Below are 24,457 nucleotides of genomic sequence, written 5' to 3'. Positions count from 1 at the left end.
GATTATTAATGATAATCTTAAACTATAATTTATTTTATTATTAAGTTTATTTATTTTATTTAGCCTTGTTGTGCAAGTTCTCTGGAGCTTGTGCAGAGGCAGCAGCTTTTGCCAGAGGGGAACTGGAATCCCCTGGTTGGGCCTGGGTTCTCCTGAGGTTTTTTTTCTCGATTAGAGTTTTGGGTTCCTCGCCACCGTTTGCATACTGTTTTTGCACTATCTGCCTGGCCGGGGGGGCTGCTTTAGAATTTTAAAGTTTTACTTAATTAATATTGCATATAGGAATTTATAGTCTGTTATATTTGACCTGTGCTTCTCTCTCCTTTATCCTAAATGTGTGCTCTCACTGAGCGTGTGTGTGTGTGTGTGCGTACTTTTCTGTGTACGTACGTGTGTGTGTGTGTTGTGTGTGCGTGCGTGCGCATCCGTGTGTGTGTGTCTCTATGTCTATGTGTGTTAGTACGTGTGCATATTGTGTGTGTGGAGTGTTTTGTATGTGGGTATGTCTGTCTTCTGTGTTTTCAACCTTTTCTTGTTTTTGCAGGTACAACTTTAATTATTTTGCTTATAGTCAATATGTCTCATGTACAGCTGCTTTGTAACAATGAAAATTGTAAAAGCGCTATATAAATAAAGTTGAGTTGAGTTAAAATGTGATATGTCTTAGCCTAAACAATCCATACAAAAGGTAAGAAAAGCTTTGGTCAAGGTACAAAAAAATGTTATACAAACTAAAACAAAAAACTATTTTAGAATCAGAAAAAATTATATATTAATTGTAAATGTAGTTTATGTGATGTTTTATTTTACACACAAGGAGCAGAATAAAATATATATAAAAGAATATATTCTAAAGAATGGTCGTGAAAACCAACCGGTAACGTTTATTATTAAATCGGTTGTGAATCTATGTTGCCTTTAAATTTCACATTTTAAGTAACCTAAAAACATGCTGACCTGGTGAACTCCTGGAAGGAGCGGAAGGAAACCATTGCACCCATGCGCTGACAGGGTGGAGTGAATGAGGTGTCAAGCAGAACATCACTAACACTGGACACGTGGACCATGCCATAGTGGTTTAGATTAGAAGAGAAGGACATCCTGAGAGTGCAACACACAACACAAACAAACATGTTATTAACCAGCAACTCAAAGCTTAACTCTCACTTACTGTACGTGGTAGATCATTCCCTTATTGAAGATCCCAGGAAAAAAGATCAAATTATTTCCTCACTCAAGATCAGGGGGTTAAAGAGACATGCATTGCCTGAATGTAAATACACACTTCTGAAATGTATTAAAGGAGCGAATTGTCAGAAGGCAATTTCAAAGTTGAAGAAATTAAAGATTATGATTGAAAGTTCATGGTATGGGAGAATTAATGCAGCTTTATAAATCTAGTGCAGACTGGTTTAAAATAAATATTCCAGGTTAACATCAAGCTCCTTTGACAGAAATTTTGACTTGAAAAACGAATCAAAATGTGCATACTTCCGTTACAACTGCGTTATTGTCAACACGTTTTTTCTTTGTTAAAAATGATTTTCTGTAGAAATCAACAGCAGTCTGCAGCTAACCTGGAATATTCCGAACACCCATGATTACAATAAACTGCTAAATGATCATGACTTCCATCAACTCCGTTGTTATTTACACTGTATATTGATAGTCTGACGAAAAAAGGTAAAAGTTACAGGTTTCCTTGTCCATGTTAGTATTAACAGCACATCCCAACCCATAAAAGACCAATTAACAAAAGATTCACAACCATCAAAAGGATCCGTGGAAATAGAAGAACAAATATACACATTTTGACCGATTAAACCATCTCTGTGATTAAACCCTGTAAGCGCTCTTAAACCATCTGTCCTGTTCTACCTCTCCTCATTCTCAGCACAGTCACTCGCTGCCCCTTTGGCGAAGCTATCATTTGCTGCGATAACTGGAGTTTTGTATTCCTGTAGTGGGACAGACATTCTCCTGGGAGGACAGTGATGACACGGTCACATTTTGACACGCACAGTGCGAAGACACCAATAACAGATGACATCGATCAAACACACACATTGTACAACTACTCACCACTATCACACAGTTCATTCAAACTTAGTATGAGGTCAAAACGTTTTTTCTTATTCACGCATTACTGGAGTAATATCATTTGCATGCACACACGCTGATGTTAAGAATTGTTTTAGATGCAGCTATCTTTATTAATATTTTGAGTGAACTCCTTTTTGTGTAACACAAACACAACACACAGCATCACAATAAATGCGATTCTCTGGTCTGATTCAGCATCTAAGTGCAAGAAGCATTAAACTATGTAAAGCAAGAACATGATCATTAGATCCGTTCAGCAGGGTGTGGATGTATTGAATGCTATTCAGAACATGAACCTTTACTTTGGTTAAATGCTAATTACTGTAGTTGATCTAAGATATCTTTACACTCAAACATACACCGATGTCTGGGCTTAGATTGCGTGTCCACTAGTCTGCAGCATATGTGTTCGATCATGCTGCTTTTCTAGTCTATGCTTTGGTTTACGGAAAAAAGAATGTGTACTATACCTGTTAAGAGTGGGGATGTTCCCTCTGCAATCAAACAACATTGATGATTGGTTAGTGTCAGGCATCAATAAGAGAGGTCAGCCTGAGAGTTTATAAGTGTGTGGCCCTTTCACTTGACTGACAAATCCAATCCGATTTCACGGTTTCCTTTGTGCACAAATGAACTGCACTTGCAGACTGCTGCCAATGAGACGTAACAGAAATCTCCAAGATAAATCAATCTCATGAAACTTGAAGACTCAAGAATGTCGAGGGTTTAGCCCTTAAAACTAAAAGAAAATGATAAGATATTATATTTTGCGTTCTTATAATTATTTAAGTTAAGAAATACATTTTCGATGTCCGTTTTTACAGGCTTTAAGATTTTTGGCATTATTTCATGACAGTTGACCATTTACTGTATAGACTGTTTCATCAGACGCGCATTTGTGGACTGCCCTTAGCTTCCGGTCTGTGTTTGTTTATCAGTCTGGCTAGTGTCTAATAATATAACTATTTATACTATATTTAATTTATATTCATTTATATTATTTTAATGTATAATAATTGTATTAAATAAACAATTTGTTGAATTTTGTATGTACATTTGATTAAATAAACAACTTGTTGAAGGGGTCCTGTGTTTTTGTTGCATTTAAAGAAAATTTATGGGACATAGACATCTAGCGGTAGAGATTGGTATAGCAGTCTATAAAACTATAAATTCTATAAAATATTCGAGAAGCAAGTTTAGCCAAGTAATTGTTCTTCTCGGTTTCTTTTGCTTGTTATCAGAAATAATCTACAGGCACTCTATTATTTGTGAATGTAAAACGGTATAGTTAAGGGCAGTCCAATGTGTGTATGCGCAGTAACGATTGTTTATGTTGTTGCTTTGAAACAGTCTAATGTCATCTGCTTAATAGCCTTAATAGCATTTGATCTTAATTGTCATAATGAAAGCAATAACGTAAAAAAATCTTAATGGTCCATTGAAAAGCTTCATTATCTTTACGAAGGAAATAATAAAAGGATTTAATTTAAGGGGAAATTTTGTTAGCACTGAAGCCACACACTTCACTTAAGACTGTCTCTCCCTCACATGGAACAACTCAAACATAGCTAGAATCTCTACTTTAACATAGCACAAGACATAAGTCATTTATTTTACACTCATCACATGCAAAGCAGCATAACGGTGGCAAAAGCACATGCTGGGGACAGGTATTATAGGAAAAATGACTGCAAACTGACACGAAGAAGCATGGCATACATCAGGGCAAGCTATACAGAATCAGCTCACAAGCATAATGTTGCATGAAATAAAACAAGTGGTGCAGGAAAATCAAGCTGTAAATTAGCCAATCACTGCAATCGCTGAGACCACTCTATAGGTTGCGTTGCATTTTTTGGTTTGTTAATGCGATCAGTGTAGTGTCACCTGATACAAATGGATGTGATCAGCAAAGATCTGGGACCCCACCCCATTAAGAGGAACTGTGATTCAGACAGTGCTGCGTTTACATGCACCAATGTAATCCGATTAAAAGTCTAATCCGAATGAAAACGGCTCCACATAAACACGTCAATCAGATTAAAAATGCCCAAGCCGATTGAAATTTCAGTCGGATTGTAACGGGGTGGTTTATGCCATTTGTAATCTTCTTGATAGGACATGTAAACACTTGATCAGATTAAAACTGAAGTAGGAAGTTGTTGCTTCATTGGCACGAGACATTACTCTGCCTTCATAAACTGTACATTTTTTTTCGTGCCGTTTGTAAAATAAAATATACAACATGTGCTTTAAAACACTGTTTTAGTGGGTATTTAGGTGAACACTTGTCAGCAGATTATATCGGATTTTAAGCTTTTCATGTAAACACACACATCAATCAGATCACATTCAGATCGCACAATCTGATTAAATTCAATCCGATGTGTCCATGTAAACGCAGCTAGTGTCACTAATACCATATTGTTTTTCGTCTCCTACTTGCATACAAACCTCATTAAAGCAGAGACTAAACCACTGGAAGAGACTGTGCACAGGTAAGCGCTTTTAGGAGAGGATGAATGGGGGTGTATTGTGTACTGTGGTACCCATGGAGGAGAATCTGTGTTGCACTTAGCAGTACTTATGCAAAGATGCTGATTGATACTTGATACAAATGCAATAAATAACCCCTTTCACTGTTTTAACATGTCCCAAAAAGGGGTGATGGAGGGGTGAGGGAGGCAGGGTTATAGTACATCCTAAAGTACCTGTTAGGATGGGATGTGGGCAGCATAAACTGGAACTCAACGATACAGGTGTTGTCTTTCAGCTGACGGTGCTGGACGCTGTTCAGTTCATAAGCAATGTAAGCTCTACGAACATACACCTGGGGAGAAAGAATCACATGAGGAAAAAAGTGAAAAATGTCCCGAAGAACTGCATGTAAAACAAATTGTCGCCTTGGAATCAAAAGGTTCTATCTGCATTCGGAGCTGTTTTGAGTTGTTTAGTTTTGGAATTCCATTTAACATTGTAGATAAAACCTTTGTGTTTTCTAAAAAAAAACCTCCCAAAACAACATACACAATGTAAAGAAAAAACATTCCAAGGTGACGAAATGGCAAAGCTACAGTCTTACCTCAAGAGCAGCCATTCGCACCACCTGATTACTATGGTAAAAGAAATTTGGCAGCACATCAAAGATGGATGTCTCTGAAAGGATCAATTTCTAGAGAAAAGCGACATTTTCAAGTTATTAATATTTTTACAATAAACAGCAGCACTAACTGGACTTAAAAATACTTAAAACAAACAATATAAAAAATATTCATTTTATTTTTCATAGGCCAAAGCCTATGAAAGTCTTTTTTTCTCACAAATCCAAACTCAGAGAGAGAGAGAGAGTCATTTTGGAGAATAATTAAAATCATATAGGTTTGAAGAAGAGTAAATTATAACTTGTTATATTTATCTAAAAATTCGTACATATTTTAAACTACATGTAATCACAAGTCGTGTTACTTAAAAGCACATAGACAAGTCCTACCTGCAGGTTCTCAATGCAGAACTGATGTCCATACATGTCGATGGCTGACAGGAAGATGGATTCCACTTGATTGTGTCGCAACTCGTATGAAGGAAGGTGAGAAGCAATAAGAACCTGTGAGAATTAAAAGTTTAGATTCCTGTGTCTTTAAACAAAGAACTTTGTGAAAACTGTTAAAAAAATCCTTAGTGAGCTGCTTCATTATCTACATAAGTAGCTACTAGAGATGTAACAATATTATCGATATCGTGTTATCGCAATAGCAAAATTGTCTCAATATTATCGTAGTCACATGACTGTATGAAACAATGGGTCTTCCGGGCCTAACATAGAGAATGTTAGAAAAGATAATAAATGTTACCTTTGGCAAGGTCCATCTGGTGCAATTATTTTATTTTATAAAAGAGATTTTTTGGTCATTTGACCCATCTCATCCTATAACTCATACCTCTAAGCAACAGTAATGATTAGAGGATAAAGCGAAGAGGATACTTATGGCACGTTTCCAAGTTATCATTTGTCACGTTAAATAGCTAAATACATATCGTACCGTGGGTGTTATGCCGAGGTATTAGTGTACAGTGATATTTCGATATGGTTACATCGCTAGTAGCTACCTTATAAGGCAACATCATAACCAAAAAGGCATGACTGTTTAAAAAGATCCAACTGGTGCTTATAAGGCATTAAATTGTTACCTAAGTGGGCAGCTCAGTAGATTTTAAAACAGTGCTTCTGACCCTCTGACCTAGTCTATGAATAAGTGGGGGGATCTAACCTGGCGTGCACGCAGGGCCACTTTGGCATTAGTGGTCTTGCTAAGCTGTGTGAGCTCTGTAAGGATGGCCATGAGTTCATCCGTCAGTGTGGGGTCTCGGCCGCACAGCTGATCCTACAGAGAGATGATGAACCATTGACTCATATGACAAACTGAAAAAGGTTTTCCGAATTATTTTCTTTTTTGGGGCATTAGACAACAGTCTTTAGTTTACATTACAGCCTGTCAAAACCATACCAAACATTCATAATAATAAATGAAAATATCATAAACCAGTGTAATTGAAAAAGTGACTCACAATCAACATGGTGACCAGACAATTCTTCTTTGTTACTTGCGCGTGAGAGAAGATGTAGTTGAGCACATTGGCCATGTCTCCTTTGTTTTCCTCTCGTAGGGCAAACACACACTTGTCATAGTGTCCTAAATTACCACAAAGGTGTGTGGGATATAATCAATATAGCTGAGAAAAACAGACCCACTACAACATGCGGTTGTAAATCTTAAATAATCGAAGGAAATACTTCAAATACATTCTTTATGCATTTAAAATACATGATCAGCTGCCACATTTTATCTATAAACTGGACAATCAGATTAATTTACAGGTGTGCAGCAACCAATGGCATAGAGGGTGACAACTGAACACGAAATGTCAAATGTCGGTGTCCCTTGGTTTAATTGCAATGAAAAAAGTATATATATACACATACACATATACATATATATAAACACACACACATATACAGTACATATATATATATATATATATATATATATATATATATAATCTGAAAACTGTATGATCGTTTAAAAAAAAAATCCATTGTAAGAATCAATACACCCGAATCCACCAAAACGTTATACTGCCACCAAGTGGTCACCTAAAAAATGTTCTTCAGATATCAGAATTTGAAGCCTTATTGCAGGATTCTTACCATGTTGAAACTGAACTTCCACTCTTAAGTACTGCCTGAGAAGGTCCATCACTACTGCCTTCATATGACCCCTGATGCCACTGCGGTACCTGGAAACAAATGCACTGTGTATTACTAGGGATGTTTCTGAGTATATGTGGGATTGTTTACACTGTCCGAATGAATGACTAACTTCTGAACCAGCTGTACAATGCTCTGTGTGTTCATGAAGAAGACCTCTCGTTCTGACTTCCTGTTTAGTGTGGCAGCATGACTGTCCAGGATATTGGCGATCTAATATGAAAATTTAAGCACATTTATGAACAGCAGTAATAAACTCCGTTATAAAACATATTGAGCTATATTGCAGTTTATCATATATATAGGCAGGAATCTTTCTGTCATGGAAGCTTGCAAATAAGCGATTTGATACGGCCACTACAGGCTAAAACTCTACATGCCACACAAAAAGCATATGGGCAAAACTGATTCCAATAGTGTTTGGTGTTAACAATTTGTTGAGCTAACTCAAACTCACTAAGATTTTGAACAAAGACACAGTTTCAGAGCTTTAAAGGGCCAAAAGTTGCACCTGCTGGCTGGGAAACTGGCAGAGGACAGAGGTAATGTTACTGGCATACTGAGCCATTTCTTTCTTAATGGCCTTTTCTACAGCAGGAGGGATTCGGCCTGACACGCTTGTCATGATGTCCTGAAGCTCTAGCAGGGGCAAAGATGGGTCCCTCAGAGTCTTCATCAAACGCTCCACCCATTCCTTCAGCTAAAAACACATAGACAAACACACAACCTTAATGTCGAGCGAATTTGCTGCAATATTTATAAAACGATCAAATAAATAGAATATTTGTTGCACAAAAAGGACATATCTTTTTTGAGTGTATCTGAGAGAAAAGTGAAGGAAGACATCACTTTAAATTAAGCATCGAGTGAAAACAGTGTTCCCTCACCCTGGCACTGAAGAAAGGTTCTGGAAGACAGTAGCCATTCATAATGTGCACCAGATGATCCAGAGTGCTATGAAAGACTCGGTGAAGCTTCTCTCCTCTCAAAGCCACAGACTGAACGGTAGGTAACGTTCCTGTATACAGCTCTGCCTTAAACACATACATTCTTACTTAAATCACTAGACCACTTAACCTTACTATGCATCGCATGTAAACCACACATAACAGGATCAGTGATAGATGTGTGTACCTGCTGTACTCTGCTCGGGTCGTCCAGCTGTAACTTCCCGATGACACAGCCTGGCTCCAGCACTGCACCTGCTCGCTTCACATAGTGAATGCATCCAGACTCTGATGCCGTTAGGGTCATCACCATCTTCATCACCTTCATCACAAACAAAACAAGAAATTCACACATGCACACCAGTCGCTGTGGTCTCTACCCTGATAGCACACTCCATCTGGCAGACGTCTATTTGATGTCTGCATTTACATCTGCAACATATAGTTTGCTCATCTGCAATACGTCTCGAAGACGTCTGCTGTCAGATGTCATATAGACATCTAGAAGACATCTGTAAGATGTTTATGATTTAAAACGGATGTAAAACTGCTCTATGAAAGATTTTTTTACGTGTGCTAGCTGTGTACAGACGAGTTGAACGACCTGCGGTTTGAAGTCTGGGGCCGAGATTTTGTTCTTTCTAACACACCTCTATCTCTGCATAACAGTGTCCAGCAAACAAGTGTCCGCCATCCTCCACAGTGTACTGGATGAGTTTCCCAGCAGATGGAGAGCGCAGGAGTGATGGGTCATTCTCTTTCTCAAACACGCATGTCTTGTTACCGATAATGATGCGATACCTAAAAAGAAACAGTATGCATAAATGACAACGTCTGAACCAGAACATGGTGACAACAAAAAAACTGCCTGTAAACCTCCTCATTGACAGCACAGTAGTTGGCAGTCACTTTTGACAATGACAAGATTTCAGGGTTTTTCCTGGCTCAAAATGAGGCGGAGGTGGTGCCATCCTGATCTTGTACACACACACGTACGTCATACTGTACCTTTAAGTGGCTTAACCAAAGTGACCTCGAGTTTGATATATTTAAAGTTCTAATAAAATTAGATAAAAATGACAATTATTAAGTTTTACATTACTTTTATTCAACCAAACAGAAATGTTTTTTTTATCAATTACATTTTTTTAAATCATTTTCAACTAACTTTTCAGCCCACAATAGCCAACTGAATAACCAGTCTTTCTAAATGAGCAAAGCTCATTCACATCTTGCATTCTCTGTGGTTCATTTTAAATGATTCAAGGATCTCTTATATTCGCTAGTCACTGAAAAGTTCAATAGTTTAAATGAATCGGTTCAAATGAGTCATTCGTGTGCGAGTCGTTCTGAACGCAATGTGCGTTCATACTGGCGAACTCGCTGTGTACAGTACACGCTGATTCAACGATCCAACTGCACAGCTAAAGACATTACAATGATGTGCGTCATGTTACTTTAATAAATTTCAAGAAATTAAACGTACTTGGATGCAAAACAAACTACCGTGAAACACAGGCTGGCTCTTGTTCTGCAACTCTTTTAAAGAGTACATTCCTCGAGATCATAAAAAATACATTTCATGAAGTGTTTAATTTTGCCGTGTTTGAATGTAAGCAATCTGCCAAGTTGTAAATCCGAAGGTGAACGAATAACAAAGTTATTAGCTTATAAAAAAGGTAATCGACTCTGAATCACGCGAACAAGCCATGACCTGTCCGAATCTTTAACCACAATGTACCTACGTCACTAGAAAAATCCCCGCCTACTGACTGCGAAAACTTAACTCTCTCCTCCCCAAACACTGTACTAGCTCGTTCGTGACGTGTGCATCATGTCTAAGAGAAGCTGTGTTCTATGTAGTGAAACTAAGTCAGTCTTATTTTCACTACCAAAGGAAGAACTTCTGAGGAAAAAATGGTTACTATTTATTTTTCAAACGACACCAAAGGAGTATAAACCGAACGTTTTACTTTGCGCGCGTCATTTTACCGAAGATTGCTTCATCAATCTTGGCGCCTTTACTGCAGGATACATTAAACGTCTTTCCTTAAAAGATGTTGCAATACCAACTTTATTTGGACCTGTAAGCTCCACCGAATCACAACCTGTAAGTGTGACTCTTTATTTTTGTCTTTACTTAAAATTAAATTTGTGTGACGTTATCTCATGTCTGTGTTTAGCTAACGTTACCGTTATTTTTGGGGTTGTTACTGTTTGTTTACCAAACGTTAGCTATAAACTCGTTGCGCTAATGTAAGTGTTCAACCATATTAACTCGCAAAGTCTTTATTTCAAGAACTGCGTGGTGTACTATAGTTATAATAACATCTGAAGATACGAACACCGTACACTGTATGCCGTGATAACTAACTGTTACAAGAGAAGTGTCTAAAACAGTCCTTTTTCTTACTGGCATCTGTATAAGGATTAAAGAATGATTCGTCAGACTCGGGCTCGAACTGGTAAGGTAAAATCGACGCCATCTCTCTCTATACACTGTTCATATCCAACCACCTGCAAACCGTAATACAGTAGTAATGATAGGCGGTCCATTTGCGACACATGCTGAACGCGTTTGACCAATCACAGCAGACTAGACCATTTGACCAATCACAGCAGACTAGACCATTTGACCAATCACAGCAGACTAGACCATCTGACCAATCACAGCAGACTACACTATCTGACCAATCAGATCAGACTACGCTGGCGGAAAGGCGGAGATTACACAGATGAATCGCGGAACGAATCATTTGAGAGTCAGTCAAGAAGTAAGGTAATAAAAACTGCTTATTATTACGAAATAATAGTATTTTACATCATGTATGTACATAAACTTGTTGTCGGACACTCCATAAACCAAAATAAGCCCTTAAAAATATTGAGGAATGTACTCTTTAAGCGCCTCAGTGTGCTGATAACGAAACAGCGCCTCCACTGTGGCGTAATGTCGCAACTGCAGTTACAAATGACAGCGTTAAATGCACGCAGCATTTCTTGTGAAGACTAGAGTCACAACATAATTTGGGCGAGAGCCTCTATGCAGGAAAAACCCTGGATTTAATTTTCGCATATACCGTGATATAACGGAACCAGACAAATACAATATAAAACAAACAAGCTAAAATAACTCAAAGACCATGCTGTATTTACCCGTCCACCTCCTCCTTCATGTATGTGGTATAGCTGCTGCCATCATATGAGAGCAGCAGACCCCCGTCACTCAGCCGATGAACGTCCACCTCAGCTGAAGAGATATTCATGATGACCACATAAGAGTTGGGGGACTGTCTCGTCACCTTCAAGACATATTTGGTCCCCTCATATATCAGCTCCACATCCACCGTGTTCAACAGCGTGTGTGCAGGTAAAACCTGACCTCTGCAAACATCCAGGAAAGGAACATATGCAAGGCCCTGTTTACACATGGCTTCATCTTAAACTAACACAAACAGTCACTTCAAGAATTATTTCATCTTTTGGAAAGATCCCTTTTAAAAAGTAGATGACCACTTCATACCTCTCCAGTGAATGCAGGAAGTTGGACACACTATTCCTGAGGTTAACATCAGCCACATGCAGAGCTCCACTGACTACTCCTAACATAGTGTCAGGACGCTCGGCCTGCAAACAATTACATGTTTTTTTAAATAGGAAACCTTTTTATGAAGAATGGCACTACTCACTTAACTAAATGATGCACCAAATAGTAACATTAGGATAGGATGACAAGATGTCCTGCAACCATAGGTCAATGTTTGAGACATGAAGCAGGTGTTATGAGTCATATGACCGTACCTGCATCTTCTCTGAGATGAGCCGGTCAAGCCAACCTGTATCGATGGTGTTGTGTTGAAAGCTCTCCGTTTCCAGAAGCTTTATCAGATACTCCACTGTAGTCCTGAAGTCTCCTCTAATGGACAGCTCCTTGAGGGCCACCACCATGTTTCTATGATAATGCAGATATTGTTGTAAAGGTGAACAGTGAATTTTATCTTAAAATGTGTGGTTTGTTGCTTTGTCCAGTGCATGAACTAAGGAACTCTATTTGCCAAAAACCTGGGGAAGAAATTAAACATTTCACCTCCAAGAGTGTATGAGGTAGGACTCGCATTCAAAACAAAAACTTTTAAACAAACTAATAACGGGTGGTGACGTTTTAGCCCTGCACATAGCATCGTTTTGGATATTCAGTAAGTTCTTTCTCAAAATATACGTCATAAAAGCTGACCAATCAGCTTGTGACTTAGGTTCAGTGTTTAAAATGCCAGTGTGAACCTTAAATCAACCAGGACTTAATCTCTACGTCTTGGTCCAGACGAAAATAACCACAACAATCAAACTACAAGTGTGAATATAGCCATACATACACTCACCTAAAGGATTATTAGGAACACCTGTTCAATTTCTCATTAATGCAATTATCTAATCAACCAATCACATGGCAGTTGCTTCAATGCATTTAGGGGTGTGGTCCTGGTCAAGACAATCTCCTGAACTCCAAACTGAATGTCAGAATGGGAAAGAAAGGTGATTTAAGCAATTTTGAGCGTGGCATGGTTGTTGGTGCCAGACGGGCCGGTCTGAGTATTTCACAATCTGCTCAGTTACTGGGATTTTCACGCACAACCATTTCTAGGGTTTACAAAGAATGGTGTGAAAAGGGAAAAACATCCAGTATGCGGCAGTCCTGTGGGCGAAAATGCCTTGTTGATGCTAGAGGTCAGAGGAGAATGGGCCGACTGATTCAAGCTGATAGAAGAGCAACTTTGACTGAAATAACCACTCGTTACAACCGAGGTATGCAGCAAAGCATTTGTGAAGCCACAACACGCACAACCTTGAGGCAGATGGGCTACAACAGCAGAAGACCCCACCGGGTACCACTCATCTCCACTACAAATCAAATAGGAAAAAGAGGCTACAATTTGCACGAGCTCACCAAAATTGGACAGTTGAAGACTGGAAAAATGTTGCCTGGTCTGATGAGTCTCGATTTCTGTTGAGACATTCAAATGGTAGAGTCAGAATTTGGCGTAAACAGATTGAGAACATGGATCCATCATGCCTTGTTACCACTGTGCAGGCTGGTGGTGGTGGTGTAATGGTGTGGGGGATGTTTTCTTGGCACACTTTAGGCCCCTTAGTGCCAATTGGGCATCGTTTAAATGCCACGGCCTACCTGAGCATTGTTTCTGACCATGTCCATCCCTTTATGACCACCATGTACCCATCCTCTAATGGCTACTTCCAGCAGGATAATGCACCATGTCACAAAGCTCGAATCATTTCAAATTGGTTTCTTGAACATGACAATGAGTTCACTGTACTAGAATGGCCCCCACAGTCACCAGATCTCAACCCGATAGAACATCTTTGGGATGTGGTGGAACGGGAGCTTCGTGCCCTGGATGTGCATCCCACAAATCTCCATCAACTGCAAGATGCTATCCTATCAATATGGGCCAACATTTCTAAAGAATGCTTTCAGCACCTTGTTGAATCAATGCCACGTAGAATTAAGGCAGTTCTGAAGGCGAAAGGGGGTCAAACACCGTATTAGTATGGTGTTCCTAATAATCCTTTAGGTGAGTGTATACTTTAATTTATATCCATTTATATTGTTGTAATTAACAGATTCTTCCGATATAAAGAAGAGATTTCATCAAAGTGTATAAATCAAATGTAAATGAATGTTTTCATGTAAATCCATGTTTATTAAAAAGTGACAGATTCAGGGTTGTGCGCTGGAGAACATTTCTGACTGCAGACTGCACTTCACGTTGTTTTACTTTTAAAAGTATTACTATGATAGGCATGGTATCATGGTAACAACACAATGTCAAAAACTGATGCGTTTAAATCAGGAAGTACTTACGAGATGGCTTCCTCACGGTTCTCTCCCCAGGAGAAGCAGTGGCCAAACTGAGAGTCAGCAAATTCATGCAGGCCTCCAGCAGCCGCCACGCTAAAATAACCCCATACGTTCTTATTGCTGCGGAAATTGAGCTCTTGAACGGTACCCGAGCTGGGCTTAAAACCCTAACAAACACAAATTAGCATCTTATTAGTTGTAAATATAATCAATTACACCATTCCGCATGACATTAAAAAAAAAAAAAGTCAACATTTTTATACTTAATAAAGCATAAAGCACTAAAGGGTTTCACATCATTTTTCATTTACATCACTATATATATTGTTTCCAATTCCACGTATATATTATCATCATAATATACTTAATTCATGATCATTTTCTTATTTCGGACTACACAGGCCATATGTAAACTCTATTCGCATGTAGTACGATTTGGATTTATACACACCTCATCTGGGTTCTCGCTGGTAATTCGAGCTGCAATGACGTGTCCACGTGGAGAGGGGGTGGTAGAGAGTGCCTCAAAGTCAATAGGAGAGTCTCCCCATGGCTGCATCCCATACATGACTCTTATGTCTTTGATGCGGAGAAGTGGGATGCCCATAGCGATCTGACAGACAGATGACATAAACAGCTTTAATTTCATTTGCAATTACACAATTTGTTTAAAAGGGCTCCTTAACAATAAACTAAATCGTTTCGTTGTAGAGTCCATGTGCCATGGTAATGCAGTGTATACTTTGAAATATATAAAATTTCTGAAAAAAATAAGAATGGAACTTGTTTGCATGTCAAGAACAATAAAATACTCACATGACTGCTGTCTTTGCTGTGTGTGTCATTTGGCTTAGGCTTGTGTGCCATAGAGCGGGTGAAATTGGGGGGAAATACTCTTATTACTCTTTTCTAATGTATTCTGCTTGGGTTCTAGGTAAATGTTAGCTGGGCTGTTCTGTGTGATTATTATGTAGTTGATAACAAAATAGAACAAGTCTATAAGATAAAAGTTTGATCGCTTAAACAAATAAAAGAACACCTTTACTAAACAAGGCACATATTTTTACATATAATTCATATTACAAACGTTGCATGACTAGCTACATGCCAAAGATTTATATCAAAAGGACCCCCTAAATATGCATGTTTCCCCTTATTATACAGTCCTTTTCACATGAACTTTAATTATGCATTTGCTGAGCAACTCCCACTGTCTACCTTCTCCCTCTATCTGCTTTCTTCACTCATCTGCAGCAGTCTTTGTGAGTTATGTAAGAGATTCTGCCCCCTCCCACCAGCTCTCGGCACACTGGCCTCAGCCAAATGACCTATATAGCAAGGACGGCAGTCACGTGACTGCATTAAGATGCACTTGTTCTAGTGGGCGCACGGACCTGCATTTGCATTGTGCCAGTTACATTACGCCACATTAAATCCACAGGACAGCTATTAAAGAAAGATATTCCATGTTTAACTTACACAACATCAACATAATATGAAATAACTTAGACTTATCTATCAATTTGTAAAAACACCCACGGGTGTACAGTAAAGCGCATATGTAAGTGGACCACTGTAAACCAAGATTGTATTTTTTCAAAATGAGAAAAAAGCTGAAATCGCTCTCTGTGGTAATCGTCAGCATGTCAAGGCTAATGTTAATAGAGCTTAGTTGTATTTAACTCCCAACAATTCTCTAAATGCACTAGTTCACACACAGACCTGCAACTGGGCGGCAGGCAGATTGACATCAGCTACCATCTCGGTACAGGGATGTTCCACTTGTAGACGAGGATTGAGCTCCAGGAAGTAAAAGCTGCCATCCTGACTGTAGAGATATTCTACCGTACCAGCACTCACATAGCCCACCATCTTAGCCAGTTTTACGGCACACTGAAACAGACATACACAAACAAAAACATTCTTCTGTTGAATATTCAACACTTCTGTTGAATATTCACAAGCACTCATAACTATCCAATACCATCTCCATAGTCTCAAAGACATCAGAGGTGGCGATAGTCGCAGGAGCTTCCTCGATGATCTTCTGGTGTCTCCGCTGAACAGAGCAGTCACGGCCGAACAGAGAGATGGCATTACCGTACTGATCAGCCAAGATCTGCACTTCCAGGTGGCGAGCATGTTTGGCCAAACGCATCACGAAGATGGGAGAGCCTGGAACCTCTGCTTGAACCTGTGTGAAATGAAAACGGATAGAAAAGAATATGAGCTGTTGAAATGAAACACTATTTGATTTACAGCGGGTATTTTGCAAAGTACACCAAGGATCCCCAATGGGTAAGTGCAATGTGGTTGTGCTGGATTATGATGGAGATGACCTCTGACCTGTCTAAACAGATTGGGGAAGTCTTCCACACTGTTGACCTTCCGGATACCTTTTCCTCCTCCGCCCTCAGATGCCTTTACCATCACCGGGTATCCCACCTGCTCAGCTGCCTGTCAATCAAATCAACCAATTTAAAACACATTGAGCATTTGGTATCACTGACAGGTCTGAATCATGAGCACATGTTTGGGTTATATGACTGTGTACCTTCATTCCAGCCTCCACGTCCTGTATACATCCCTGCTCATACAGCTCAGGAGGAACATTAATGATTCTATTCCTCTGGTCATTCTCTGTCCACTCAACAGTCAGTCCTGTACAAACAAACCACCACAGTCAAACTTTAACCCCACAGTAGAAAGGACAGAACTGATAGAGGGAGTGACGAACCTGTTCCACTCCAGGGTAGCGTCGGGATGCCAGCAGTCTGGGCCACAATAGAGGAGGCAATCTTGTCCCCAAGAGCCCACATGGCCTGACTAGGAGGACCTAATAAAAGTCACAAACCACCAATCAAATAACGGCATGTGCATAATATAATCAATATGGTGCTGAAGGGCCCTTTACAATATCTCAGTCTTACCCATGAAGGCAATGCCATTCTTGTGTAGTAATTCAGGGAGTTTGGGGTTCTCAGAGGCATGGCCCCAACCAGCCCACACCGCCTGCAGAAAGTGAGGTTAAATGTGAACGAGAAAAGGAGAAACAAATGTAATATATTTGTCATTTTATGTTTATCACTATGTTTTTCATGTTTATCACAAATAAATTGTAAAAGTTTAAAGCTTAAAGTGTGATTACGCTGGCTGTCATTAAAACTACATTTTCTTAAGAAAATGTGAGTGTAAACTGTTATGGCGCTACGGGTTGATGCCAGGAAATTGCAACGGCATTGCTTCACAGTTGGTAGGGTGTTTTTTGATGGTTGCGAGGACATACCGGGTCCAGATCACATGGAATTACCTGAACAGGAATCCGTTTAGCTATGTCCAAGATGAGTTCCACATTAGCATAGTTGTTGTTGTTTGTCCCTCCAGGCACTGGTACATAGTGATCAGCCATCTTGATGTACTCTGTGGACATAGATATTGTTACATAATATGATTAAATGAGTAAGGATGATGTTGTAATCAAAGGCCCAATCTTCTGCCATATTGAACCATCTGGTTTACCTTTTCAAATACATTTTCCTTCCCAGCATGGCTTTCCTGGATTAAACCATGATAAAGCCCGACTGGGAGGAGTTTTTTTTAACTCTATCAGTGTAACAGTTAAGCTCTACTTTAACTCACCTGCATTGGCCTTGAGGTCCTCCGGGGTCACCATGACTACAAAGCGGATGGCCCGTTCGTTGCGAAACATTTCATAAGCCCAGCGCCGGATAGAGCGCATGCACTTGACTGCAGCAATCCCATTGTTGGCGATGAGAACCTATGACAAACATATTTAATGGCTGCTACCACACACGTATAACAGACAGCAGTCAATGACCTTACCTTCTCAATGACTTTGTTGCCACCAAAGCGGGTGACAAACTCGGCAGGGGAAGCCACAGTAAAGTCTCGTTGCAGGTCGATGCGCCTGCGATCCCTGCCTTGCTTCACAAGATGAAGTCCTGACATACTAGGCCTTGAGAAACACACATACATCACAATACACAATGCTGCCTGAGAAACCAGAGAATACAAAACACTAGTAGAGCAGTTAAGAGCTGGTGACCAAGCCTCTAACAATAACCAATTTATTGTCTGTATGCATTTAAACATACTGTGACATTAATGCTAGTGAACCATATTGTAATTAAGGAAATTCTGACATCGTTTATTCCCTCCTGTCAAAACGTGTATATGACTCTTTGTTCTCTGGAACACAAAAGAATATATTTTGGTTTTGTGTCCATATGGCTTGGAATGACATGAGTCAATTAATAAAAGATTTTTGGGGGAGTAAATGATCCTTTTTATTTGTTTAGTACATTTTAATGTGTTCTTTTTGTGGAATGATTACTTAATTACTTTGACCATTGATGATTGAAGTGATATGTTGCAATGACCGTGGTGTTGGCCTACTGCTACTGTTGTCTATCAGTATTCCACATAGAAGCCTTTTCCCTAGATAGCTGAAAATGTCTTTTAACCACTACATTTTTGTTTTCTAAGCTTCATCTGAGCACTGAATATCAAGCTGCAAAGGTAGGCATTCTCGACATACTTTTGAAAAAAAAAGTGAATGCTTAGTGTTGAAAATTCAGTTGGGCTATGATAGAGATACTAAAAGAGTCTCTTAGCAACACTTGCGGACAGGCACATTTTAAGTGTAAGGATAGGATGTAAATAATCTAAGATAAAGCAGCAAACCGGAATTACACACAAACACAGAGGCCCTTCTTTTTCTGGACTACCCCTGCATGGGACTGTCACCAAACAGTCAATCTACGTCAATCAGACACTACCGCTATTCCAGAATCTAGCCTTCAGTTCAACTCCAACCTCTCCTTAAAGCAGTTCCACGCGCATGCACACCCAGTTGTGACATGTCTGTGTGAGACCTCGCTGGGCACAGAAAAACCTGCTAAATACCGGCAGTGAAACAGCAGTTTTAAGTACAAGCACAAAGAAGCGCTGTGCCCAGATTTTTACACAGCACATCAATGAACCCAGATGAACCCTGATGATGAGGCTGGCAATTTACAGAAAGTGGCTTCTGATTCACTCATCTACAAATGGGTATAAGACTGAATCACTTAGACAAGCAACACTAGTCAACTATGCACAATGGAATACAAGAGGTGAATGAAAAATGAAAGTGAATGCAGACCGAACTGTTACGGCAATAACATTCTGCCTAATTTTTGTGTTCAATAGAAAAAAGAAATATAGGTTTGGTGTTTTCAAAAATTAAAAAGTCACTCCCCTATTCTCTAGTACCAGAGATAACACTACAGCATGACACAAGGCAATGTCACAATAAGTGAAAACCAGCGCACAAAGGATCACTGACCTCAAATTGTGCAAGGGACCATCCAGGCTGTCGAAGCCCATCTCGTAAGTGCTGTCTGAACTAACAGAGGAGGGTGAAAGAGATCGCTGATTGTCCTCCATCTGCAGATCGAGTTTTCCTGCAGTCTCATCCTCAGAGTTATCCTCAGACACGGAGCCCACTATGAAATTAGAGTGCAGCGCAGCTACAGCTGGGGGTTTACTCTCCGCTGAGTCCTGCTCTGCCATGGGTAGGCGACGCTGCCAGGCTGCAAGCACTACAGAAGGACACAAAAAATCAGGTCACATTCAAGTTTTATAAATGAGGCAATATATAAATCAGTCTTAAACATTCTTTATGGTACTTTATGCGTGGCATTCCTACTATAGCCTACTATTCGAATTTGGAATACTGAATAAATACTACTACTCGGAGTATTTATTCCAGTAATACTACTACTGGAATACGTAATAAATATTACCATATTTACCCTTTAAAATGTAAAAACTAACCATAGTTTTACTATAGTAACCGTAACAATACAATAACTGTGGTATTTAACCAAACCAGGTAACAGAAATGTAGTATGGTTCCACTACAGTAACAATGTTTGTAGTAAAAGAGAATCAAGTAGAGACTAAAAAAATGACAGTGCTGTGGTAAATATTAAATTGAGGTTTTAGTAAAGGTTTTAGGTAAATTTTAGTTGAGGTGTCATAGTGATTTATTAGGACCAGCATGGTAGAATTCAAGTGGTACATGCCACCATTCAAATGCATTTGTAATAGACATAAGTTCACACTAACAAAGGGAGTTGGATCCTGTCAAAGTACCATGGTACTTCGCAGTACTGTCCTATCATCACACCGATGATGTCTTGAGATTAAGCCATCTGAACCGATTCGATTATTATGCCTTGATTTACCAACTTACCTGCATGTCTGACACATGAGAAAATACAACCGCACACCTTCTCCAACCGGACAGACCTGATTAACGAGTATGATTAGGGTATCCGCATACATTACAGACCCTCCACTCCACCATAAATGCAACGTTTCATTTAAACAATTATCCAACGCAATTTAATTGAGACTTATTCTTTCGACCGTGAATCGCCGGGTCCTTGAACAATAATCAGACTTAGTATTTCGGAAAACATTTGGACAGCCTGTCGCGACTTGAGAGAAGTCTGTAGCAAACAAGCTACCACATTATACCATTATACCAAAAACATCAGATTCATGGAGTTTTTTTTATAAGTCCTCCCAACATGTGCAATGTGTACGCTAACAGTTTACCTAGCGTTAGCCGGCATAAACGTATTTAGGCAGTTTGTATCTGTAATGAGCTTTACATACTTACCGTGCGAAAAGAGTCTGTAAGCAATTCTGATGCGTATAACCAGACGTTTAAATATCTGTTGAATGAATGTCCTCCTAATTCAAGAACATCTTCCCTCCTGTGATGACTAATAGGCTATATAACACTGGTACTGTCGCCGCAGTTCCAACCTCTTTGACAGCAACATCACGGTGGTGCGATGCGCAGGGGGTTACTACTGGACGTCGTCCTTTGACCTCAACGATGCAACCGCTCGCGCTGCCTCGGTTGACCAATCACATTGCGCGCTCTGGGTCTGGGCGGGGTCTTTCTTGCAAATATAGCTAAAGGTGTGGCCAATGATTCGAACGTTTATTTGACGCACGTATTTCCTCAGAGTCAGACGTCTTTTTAAAACAAACAGCAAGGTTGGCGATTTTGCCATGTAACGTTAAAGGAACGACAAATGACGAGAAATGTTTTAGTGTTTGGAACTTCAGAAATAAAAGACTTTAAGTATAAAGGTAAATGGTAGTCTACAGTTTTGAAGAGAAATGTTAATATTGGAAAATGCATCGTTGCTATGTATGTTGCTGTGGCATTGCTTGAAAAGTGCTAATCAGTTACTGAGGTGTTCTTTGTAGGTATTTAGATGGGAGGCAAACACTCAATTCCAGATATGATGGACTTGACTTCTGGAACTCTCCTCCCATCTAAATACCTAACGTTACCCAGAACACATCAGTAAATGATTAGCATAGAAAATTCAGATCAATTTTGAAAAATGAAGTGCAATTACAAGGTTAGAACAGGTTGGGGCACCCATTGCCTCATGTTAGTTTAAGGGGTTTTTGATCATCGTGTGATATTTTCTGAAAGAACAGATCAGGACTATAACGTACCAAGATTTGTAGAGCTAGGGGTGTAGTAGTCAGATGCGTGACCTCATGTTAGAGATTTTAAGGGGAAAACTGTTTGTACAATACAATATGTATGATTTTTATCCAATCCAATGTAATCCTTGCTTTATTGGCACTCTACATGCAGCTGATAGCCAGTGTTGCACTTTAGAACAAATCTCTGATGTTCAAGCAAAGCTGATCTGATTATGGTATATCAGAAGTACCAACCTTGACCTGTTTTGCCAGACTTGTACTCTAGACACTGAAGCTGATCCAGATATTGGGTAAATCATTTTATTGGAAAACAGACAGCTTACATTGCAAAACTTATTCACAGTATTTCACATTTATTGGCAAAGAAATGTGATTTAGTAAGTTACTCTAAAAGTAAAATGAATATGATATTATTAATCAGTGATGATATAATTATGAAATAACATTTGATACAACTTTACGTTAAATGTACAAACCGTGTTTTTTTAAATAAACAGAACATACAATTTACAATGTGTTAGTGTGAAATATAATTGCAATTTTACTTCATATTTTACGTTATTCAGAAGGTAAATACTATGTGTAATCTAACAGATGCATTTGAATCTGACTTCACATAAAAATGTATTTTATTCTTTTAACATTTTTAAAGCACCCACCCTTTGCCTAGAATTGGCAAATGTACTTTAATCACCCATACTGTATAATTAACACTGGGAAGTAAATACAACAATTCATGTTAGTTCATGGTGCAATGGTGTTAACTAATGTTAACAGTTATAGCTTTTTATACAAATATGTTTGTAAATGCTGAAATTAACATGAACAAAGATTAATAAATGCTACGTGTTGTTCATTGTTAGTTAATGACGTCTAATGTATTAACTAATACAACATTATTGTAACCTCCTAAACCTTTTTACAATATCGTGTAAAAATGTTTCAACAGTTAAAGGCCAATGTAGATTTTGTCATTCCATCCAATTTAAAATCCATGCAGTATATTCTTTTTCTTAAAGCAACACTAGGGAGTTTTTCGACCTTAAAATAATCTCTCTAAAATTATTTTAGTGGTAGGACAACTCTTAACTGGACGAATTTTACTGCCGCTGCTACCTAAGCAGCCCTCTATCGGCTGAAATCACACTTGGAACTTTGGTGTGCAGGTAGATACACAAGCCCCTGCTTTACGGCATACGTCACGTTTTACTCGTAGCCTGGGTGAAGTTAGCCAACAGCTAACAATAAGAGGAAATGATCTAGTTCATGGCAAGTCTCCAAACCATCACCATGGCAGAGCCAGCAAAAAAACACAAAGAGGAAAAGAGGCTTTCTCCAGCATCATCATACGCTTCAGCACCTCCAACCATAACACAAATAGAGAAGTGGACCGTCGTAGGATTACGACAAGCTGCAACTGAGCAGGCCTTCGGTAGACGCTGCCAGGCGCCTCACGAGACAGTCATACAGTACGTTGCTGCTTTGCGAGAACTTGTTGTTACATGTGAATTCGGTACCTGTGCTAACAATATGATTCGCGATCAGTTAGTGGAAAATGTGCTTATCCCACGACTATGTGAGAGACTTTTACTCGAAACTGATCTTGCACTGGACAAAGCTGTTACGATAGCGAGTCAGATTGAATCTGCTGCCGATCAGGCCAAATCTATTTCAAATTGCCGCCAAGTTACCACACCCGTACAAGCAGTGCAGCTGTAAAGCGCGGGAGAACAAAAACATTACATGCACCTCCTAATCCTGTTAACGTCGGAAAAAGGAAGTCTTGCTTTCGCTGTGGCTCGGAGGCGCACTTAGCTAATGCTGCAAACTGCCCTGCTGCAACTGCAACATGTAGGAAGTGTAAAAAGACTGGACATTACGCTAAAGTGTGCTGATCGCAATCAAACTCGTGAGAGGTTCATAAAATTGATTTACCTGAAGTTACTGTTCTGTACAAAGAAAATCCAGCTCGTTCCCCCAGCATTACAAGTGCAGTAACAATATCTACCTCTGCAGACCAGGCTTGTGTGGTGAATTTGGTGGTCGACACTAGGCCTTCCGTTTCTATCTGCCTCACAGCACTTACGCCTGCCATTTCAGTGATGTTCCACTGTCACAACCGACAGCAAGGCTTGTGACTTACTCAAAAGCTCAAATTCCAGTACTTGGGTGTTTCGCGAGTGCGCCGAGCTCGGAAATGGCCCGAACCCAGAGCTCACCCCCCGGGGTCCTGCTGTGGAAAGCGAGTTCAGGGAGATCGGCCGGGGAGGTGGAGGGATGTTGCATTACTGTAGAGAAGGTGCAGGTAAGAATTCTGGTCTTATTTATGCGGAGGCTCGCTTGAGCTGATAGGGTGAAAATCGTGATTGCTGGTAGCGAACCAGCCGAGTCTGATTATGAGCTCCGGCTTCACCTGAACTTTGTTAACGAAACTCGTTTGGATAGATGACGTGGTTGCCAATGGTGAACCGGCCGAGTTTGATTATGTGCTCCGGCTTCTCCCGAACTTTGTTAATAAAACATAATTTCACGAGTTCGCCTAGGCAAATAATAATAATGGTGGCAGGATAATGCTGATAGCAGGGGTAGGTAAGATATGCGTATTTGGCGTGCTGTCCAGGGGGCGGGCTCCGAGCTCGCCGATTCCTTCCGACCCCGGAACACTCTCCCCCTGATGGGGGCGAGTGCGCCGAGCTCGGAAATGGCCCGAACCCA

At 39.7% G+C, this 24,457-nt stretch overlaps 1 protein-coding gene across 5 annotated transcripts in view; it reads right to left on the bottom strand.

The window, feature by feature from the left end:
* acaca (acetyl-CoA carboxylase alpha) overlaps positions 1 to 21,075 on the bottom strand; it is a 46,988-nt gene extending 25,913 nt beyond the window's left edge. For 3 of the 5 annotated variants that reach the window (XM_057352236.1, XM_057352245.1, XM_057352253.1), the window contains exons 1-29: positions 20,889 to 21,075; positions 19,545 to 19,800; positions 18,041 to 18,173; positions 17,837 to 17,975; positions 17,508 to 17,617; positions 17,128 to 17,209; positions 16,935 to 17,033; positions 16,752 to 16,858; positions 16,544 to 16,654; positions 16,182 to 16,391; positions 15,920 to 16,090; positions 14,649 to 14,810; positions 14,201 to 14,364; positions 12,121 to 12,271; positions 11,843 to 11,946; positions 11,476 to 11,703; positions 8,970 to 9,120; positions 8,507 to 8,641; positions 8,260 to 8,406; positions 7,884 to 8,072; positions 7,485 to 7,585; positions 7,313 to 7,401; positions 6,673 to 6,797; positions 6,375 to 6,488; positions 5,597 to 5,710; positions 5,189 to 5,278; positions 4,818 to 4,936; positions 2,574 to 2,597; positions 958 to 1,101 (exon numbers count right to left, since the gene is read on the bottom strand). In XM_057352236.1, coding sequence (XP_057208219.1) covers positions 958 to 1,101; positions 2,574 to 2,597; positions 4,818 to 4,936; positions 5,189 to 5,278; positions 5,597 to 5,710; positions 6,375 to 6,488; positions 6,673 to 6,797; positions 7,313 to 7,401; positions 7,485 to 7,585; positions 7,884 to 8,072; positions 8,260 to 8,406; positions 8,507 to 8,641; positions 8,970 to 9,120; positions 11,476 to 11,703; positions 11,843 to 11,946; positions 12,121 to 12,271; positions 14,201 to 14,364; positions 14,649 to 14,810; positions 15,920 to 16,090; positions 16,182 to 16,391; positions 16,544 to 16,654; positions 16,752 to 16,858; positions 16,935 to 17,033; positions 17,128 to 17,209; positions 17,508 to 17,617; positions 17,837 to 17,975; positions 18,041 to 18,173; positions 19,545 to 19,771 — 3,740 coding nt within the window. In that variant the 5' untranslated portion in view covers positions 19,772 to 19,800; positions 20,889 to 21,075. Of the gene's footprint in view, positions 1 to 957; positions 1,102 to 1,878; positions 1,981 to 2,573; positions 2,598 to 4,817; positions 4,937 to 5,188; positions 5,279 to 5,596; positions 5,711 to 6,374; positions 6,489 to 6,672; positions 6,798 to 7,312; positions 7,402 to 7,484; positions 7,586 to 7,883; positions 8,073 to 8,259; positions 8,407 to 8,506; positions 8,642 to 8,969; positions 9,121 to 11,475; positions 11,704 to 11,842; positions 11,947 to 12,120; positions 12,272 to 14,200; positions 14,365 to 14,648; positions 14,811 to 15,919; positions 16,091 to 16,181; positions 16,392 to 16,543; positions 16,655 to 16,751; positions 16,859 to 16,934; positions 17,034 to 17,127; positions 17,210 to 17,507; positions 17,618 to 17,836; positions 17,976 to 18,040; positions 18,174 to 19,544; positions 19,801 to 20,888 lie in introns of all 5 variants that reach the window. The other 2 variants (XM_057352218.1, XM_057352225.1) reach the window with 1 other exon arrangement.
* Positions 21,076 to 24,457: the final 3,382 nt, after the last annotated feature.

Source organism: Triplophysa rosa, linkage group LG2, assembly GCF_024868665.1.
Source record: "Triplophysa rosa linkage group LG2, Trosa_1v2, whole genome shotgun sequence".
Lineage (NCBI taxonomy): Eukaryota > Metazoa > Chordata > Actinopteri > Cypriniformes > Nemacheilidae > Triplophysa > Triplophysa rosa.
This window is presented reverse-complemented; position numbering and strand designations above follow the sequence as displayed.